Raw genomic sequence first — 6,561 nt, 5'->3', positions numbered from 1 at the left:
AAGGTACCAAGGCTACTTGGTAAGTATTCTGAGGATCGTGACAAAAGTTGGTACTGTGACTATTACAAGGACCACAATCACTTAACCAACCATTGCATGTGGAGAGAAGGCCCAAGTCATTGGGAAGCATGTCATGATGACTCCCGTTACTAGTGGAGGCAGCGAGTTAGCCCTAGTCGAGAAACGAGGTCACGTTGAAGTATCGAAAGAAAAACTACTCGCTTACATGACCGAGGAGAGAATCAACCTGCTCGAATCATCACAACAATCTCTAGGGGACCTGTAGGAGGTGGTGATTCTAAAACAGCAAGGAAGACCTATGCCCGAGAAGTATTTTACACTGAGCACCAAACCAAGATGTCCAAGAGTGGCTATATCATCACTTTCAATGATGAAGATGCAAGGGGAATTCAATTCCCACATGATGACGCCATGGTCATAAACCTTCGAATAGAAGCGTTCAAGGTAGAGAGGGTTCTGGTCGATAATGGCAGCTCGACTGACATCATGTTCTGGGAGGCATTTCAGAGGATAGAGATAGAGGAAAAGTACCTGAAGCCAGTCACCACCCCGCTATACAACTTCTCGGGATCACCTGTTCACCGAAAAGGGATGATAAAATTTCAGATCTGCGCTAGTTCAGGTGAGTTGCAAAGATCTGTTACGACTAATTTTTTGGTGGTTGATATTCCTTTAGCATACATTGTCATTCTGGGAAGACCAAGTCTCAACAACCTCAAAGCAGTGGTTTCCACTTATGACCTCAAGATGAAATTCCCAACAGAAAGGGGAATAGGAGAGTGCAGAGGCGACCAGCTTGAATCGAGAAGATGCTATGTTAATGCCCTCAAAGAAACCAAGAATTCGAAGGACATTCTCGTGTTGGAAGTTGACGACCAGAGGAAGGAGGTAGAAACCAAAAGAGGTGACCAGTAGAGGAGTTGGTCCCTATTAGCCTTTCCGATATAGATACCTCCAAACAAATCTTCTTGGGAGCATCTTTACGGACCGAACAACTAGAAGAATTGGTGGAGCTACTAAGGAAAAATGTAGATCTATTTGTATGGTCATCGATGGACATGATGGGTATTAATCGATGGGTGATCGAGCAGAATTTGAACACGGATCCCGTATTTCGACCAATCAAGCAAAGTAGATGGACCTGTGCACCAGATCGTCAAATAGCTATTGAAGAAGAAGTAGAGAAGCTTCTTAAGGTTAGATTTATTAGGGAGATCTGGTATCCTAAGTGGGTCACGAATGTGGTATTGGTGAAGAAATCTAGTGGCAAATGGCGCATGTGCGTCGACTTCACTGACCTTAATAAAGCCTATCCCAAGGATGATTGCCCGTTGGCAAGAATAGATGTGCTGATCGATGCCACGGCCACTCATGACCTCATGAGCTTCATGGACGCCTACTCTGGGTACAACCAAATCAAAATGAATAGAGGTGACTAGCTAAAGACCGCGTTTGTTACAGAAAAAAGGTTATATTGCTACGAAGTCATGCCTTTTGGCTTGAAAAATGCCGGAGCAACATATCAAAGGTTGGTGAATTGCATTTTTAAGTCTATGATTGGAAGAAACACGGAAGTCTACGTTGATGACATGCTAGTAATTAAAGAGCAAAAAGGCGTTCGACCATATAGCCGACCTAGAAGAGGCATTTCAGACCCTAAGGAGATATGGTATGAAACTCAACTCAAGTAAGTGTGCGTTTGGCATTACCTCAGGCAAGTTCTTGGTATTCATGGTCTCGAGCAGGGGCATTAAAACAAATCTAGACAAAATAGGGGTAGTACTGGAAATGGCACCACCAAAAATAGTCAAGGAGGTGCAGCAGCTAACAGGCAGACTTGTAGCTCTAGGTCGATTCATCTCCAATGTAGGCGATAGATACCTCCCCTTCTTTCAAATTCTCAAGGGGGCCAAGACGTTCCAATGGAAACCAAGTTGCCAAGAAGCCTTCAAAGAACTAAAAAGATACGTCTCCTCCCCTCCTTTACTGTCAGAACCTTTGAAGGAAGATGTCTTGCAGTTGTACTTGGGTATATCTCCGGTTGCAGTCTGCACAGTGTTGTTGAAGAAAGTAGATAAACAACAGATGTTGATCTATTACATAAGCAAAGTCCTTGTAGAAGCAGAGTTGAGGTATATGAAAATTGAAAAAAATGGCATATGCTATGATAATAGCTGCACGCAAGCTCCATCCTTATTTTTAATCTCACACCATTGCTATATTAATTGACCAGCCACTGAAGAAGATATTCTAAAGCTCTAATGCCTCAGGAAGAATGGTTAATTAGGCTATTAAATTGAGCGAGTTCAATATCAAATTCCGCCCAAGAACAACAATAAAGGCCTAGGCACTAGCGGATTTCTTGGTCTAATGTACAACCAAGCAAGGGGAGGACGAGCAAGAGCAGTAAGCTGGAGACAAAACTGACCATGAGACTGTAGCTCTGTGGAATCTATTTATAGACGGGTCATCAGGTATGGGATATTGCGGTGCAGGTGTGATCCTGATCAGTCCCAATGGATTCCGGATACAATGTGCTCTCCATCTGGCTTTCTGAGCATCCAACAATGAGGCAGAATATGAGGCTCTTCTGGCAGGTATCAAGCTGGCCCATTCATTGGAGGTGCAAAAGCTCTTTATTCACAGTGATTCACAGTGATTCACAGTTGGTCATGCGGCAAGTAATAGGTGAATATGAGGCTCGAGCCGACCGTATGGGAAAATATGTGAAAACTATAAGGGCCTTGCTGGCGACCTTCGAAACAACAAGTATAACAAGGATTGCACACACAGAGAATACATTGGTAGATACACTGTCAAGATTGGCTACATCACCATGCTTAGACATGGCTCCCCTCATATATGTTGAAGTGGTGCCTCACTCTAGCTTGACCAAGCAGGATGTAATGGTGATCGATGAAGAGAACGACTAGAGGACCCCTATTATATCCTTTTTAAGAGAAGGGACCCTACCGTTTGATCCCAAAGAGGCACGACAAATCCAACACAGATCGACCATGTTCGTGATCACTGACAATGGTTTTCTACTCAGAAGATCCTTTGTTGGACCCCTTCTCAAATGCCTTAGCCGTTGTGATGCAAATTATACTATAAAAGAGGTCCATGAGGGAATCTGTAGCCAGCTCCTCGGCGGAAGGGCTTTGGCTCATAAGATACTTCGGCAAGGGTTCTATTGGCCAAGGATGACAAAAGACTCCATAGAGTATGTGCAGAAATACGCAAAATGTCAGTATTTTGCTCCGGTTTCTCGGTAACCAACAACGAAGTTGAGCACCCTGAACACCCCAGTGCCCTTAGCCATGTGGGGGATGGATATATTGGGGCCTTTTCCAATCGCTTCTAAATAGCTGAAATTTATGATCGTAGCTGTGGATTACTTCACCAAGTGGATCGAGGTAGAGCCCTTAATTACCATCACTGAGGCCAAGACGTCAACCTTCTTTAGGAAGTCAGTTATCTTCTGCTTTGGGATACCCCATGTTTTGATCACTGACAACAGTGAACAATTTGACAACAGAAGCTTCAAAAAATTGTGTACTGAACTAATGATTGACCACAGGAAGACAGCAGTGGCGTACCCACAAGTAAATGGACTGATGGAGAATGCAAACAGAACCCTCCTTCAAGGACTCAAGAAGCGGTTGGACGATGCAAAAGGTCTTTAGGCAGAGGAATTGCCAAGCATAATCTGGGCGCACAGGAAGACAGAAAGGGTCGCTACTAGTGAAACACCCTACTCATTGACATACGACACAAAAGCGCTTAGTCTAGTGGAAGTGGGAGCAATATCATTGCGGGTCAAAACATACAACGAGCAAGGGAACAACACAGGGCTTGTGAACAATTTAGATTTACTGGAGGAGTTAAGGGACCAAGCACAGAAGAAGATGGAGGTGTATTAGCAATGGGTAGCAAGACACTTCAACACAAGAGTAAATGAATGACACTTCCAAGTCAATGATCTGGTACTCCGACGGACGGAAGTGTCAGATCCAAGACACCAAGGGAAGTTATCACCCAACTGGGAAGGATCATATCGCATCGCATAAATAATGAAGCTGGGCACCTATCACCTGTCAACAATGGACAAAAAGGAAATTCCAAGAGCAAGGAATTCTGTGAACCTCTGAAAATTCTATCAATGAAATATCAATAGTTTCACTGTGAAAGTTTTTGAATAAATCCGACAAATGTATGTTTTGTAAAAAACTTCAATAAATACTTCTGCAAATCCGTGGCCTCACCACTGGAGCTCAAGCATATTAAAGACTTGAGCATCCCCTACAGATGGGAGCTCGAGCACATCGAAGACTTGAGCATGCCCAACATATGGGAGCTCAAGCACATCGAAGACTTGAGCATCCCCTACAGATGGGAGCTCAAGCATATCGAAGAATCAACATCCCCTACAGATGGGAGCTCTAGCATATTGAAGACTTGAGCATCCCCTACAGATGAGAGCTCGAGCACATAGAAGACTTGAGCATCCCCTACAGATGGGAGCTTGAGCACATCGAAGACTTAAGCATCCCCTATAGATGGGAGCTTGAGCACATCGAATACTTGAGCATCCCCTACAAATGGGAGCTCGAGCATATTGAAGAGTCTAGCATCCCCTACAGATGGGAGCTCGAGCGCTCAAACACTCGAGCATTCCCTATAGATGGGAGCTCAAGCACTCAAACTCTCCCATAGATGGGAACTCGAGCACTCAAACACTCAAGCATCCCCTACAGATGAGAGCTCGGGCACTAAAACACATCTAAACTCAACATAGACTCACAATGGTTTATACATAATGGTTCGTCATCGAATCATCTATTACTTTCATTCACAAAAACACCGTACAACACACGATTGCAGAAGGATATATGAAAATAGAGGAAAAGGGGGGAAAATAAAATCTAGTCAACAACAGAATGTTCATCAACAAGAGGAAGTTCATCAACAGGTTTGACCAAAGGAAGATCGAGAAGAGGGACCCTGATATCAGTAGTTGCTTTAGATACAGGAGGAACGACATGAGCCACGTGACCATCTGTAGGAGTATCCTCAGGAGTAGACAACACCAACGAAGCTTAAGGTCTAGAGGAAGGAGCTGAAAGAAGGTTGTCCACTGTAGCACCCTGTGGGTTCAAAGAGCAAACCTCCCTTGTGCCCGACTCTTGTGAAGGAGCCACCTCGACTTTTAAAAAGCATTGCCTTCTCCCACTCAGCGGTGAAGACATCCAAATTAATTCTAGGGCTAACTCTCTCCGCTTCCACCCAGACTAGTAGCATACCTTGGAGATACAACCAACCAAACACCAATAAGGCCCATATCTAGCTTGTATTGTTGTGAGTCTATGATTGCTTATACCTCTCCATTACGCTGCTCTCACCTGCCACAACACGTGCCTTGAGAGATGACAACTGCTTCCTCTCATTATCACGAGCAGTAGCCAGAACCATCACTTTCTTGGCCTCTGTGTCGAGCTCATTACATAAGCTATGGATCTCAAGTTCAATCTTCTTCACCTACTCCTTAATAGCCAATGCCTTCGACACAACAGCAAGCCTTAGGTGCTGCAATTCGCCAACCTGACCTCATAGCACACTGACCTCTTCACTCCAATGGTCAAGCTGTTGCTCTAACTCCTGCTTCTCCCTTTCTACTACATTTAAAGCCTCTTGTAGCTGGGACGCTTGTGCCCAGCTCTCATTAGCCTTCCTCTCAACGTCTTGAATCGCATTGTAGCATTCATCAACACAATTAAAGAACTCTCCCAACAAGGCTTGCCCCTGGAAGCAAGACAATAGCTGAATAAAAATAAATAAATAAAAGGATAGACTTGCCTCAGCCAAATAAGTGAGGCTTGACCAAGGAGGTCATAAAACATTGTTCCCCTATAATTAGCCTTATCCTTGGGTAGCGCACCTTCCATGACGACAGTGCGAGCATACTTAGGATCGTCATAGATTGGCTGCACCATAGTCAACCCATACTGAGGAACATACAATTCCCCAGTTGCAGCTTCCTTCCCCTTAGAGCGACGATGGACCAAGCTCTTCGACCCACTATCCTTTGTGGCTTGGGCAGCTCCTATCCCAACTCTAGCACACTTGCATATAATCTCCAAGCTATATGATGGAGAGTGCCCTCGAGGTTCGCCTTTAAGCCCTTCCATACCTCCGACCTGGCTCTCCAGGGTACGATCGGAGTCCTCTCCCCTACGTTGACGTTTCCTTGAGGCCACCTGAGTAATAGGGAGATCATCATCAGACTCCACTTGAACCTTAGCGGGAGGAATCACATCGTCATCATGACCAGGATCGTTACCTGGTTCATCCCGATTATCCGCTCCATCACCTCCCTAACCGCCAGGACCAACACCATGCTCTTGATATTAAGCATGAAGGTCGGATCCATTAGTGCTACATGAAAGAAGATCCTAGCGTTAACACTAGAAGACAACAATACAGGAATGATCAAAACAAGCCTAACAGACTTCGAGGAGCTTATATGGGCTCAATCCATAC

General features: G+C 44.7%; 1 protein-coding gene across 1 annotated transcript; it reads left to right on the top strand.

Moving 5' to 3' along the window:
* The first annotated feature begins 357 nt into the window (after window positions 1–357).
* Window positions 358–936, top strand: LOC122062349. Its single transcript, XM_042625937.1, has one exon. The coding sequence runs from the start codon at window positions 358–360 to the stop codon at window positions 934–936; it is 579 nt and encodes a 192-aa protein (XP_042481871.1).
* Window positions 937–6,561: the final 5,625 nt, after the last annotated feature.

The sequence above is a fragment of the Macadamia integrifolia genome, unplaced genomic scaffold (genome assembly GCF_013358625.1).
Source record: "Macadamia integrifolia cultivar HAES 741 unplaced genomic scaffold, SCU_Mint_v3 scaffold1000, whole genome shotgun sequence".
Taxonomy (NCBI): domain Eukaryota; kingdom Viridiplantae; phylum Streptophyta; class Magnoliopsida; order Proteales; family Proteaceae; genus Macadamia; species Macadamia integrifolia.
The sequence above is the reverse complement of the archived record's forward strand: the minus strand, read 5'-3'. Positions and strand labels throughout refer to the sequence as shown.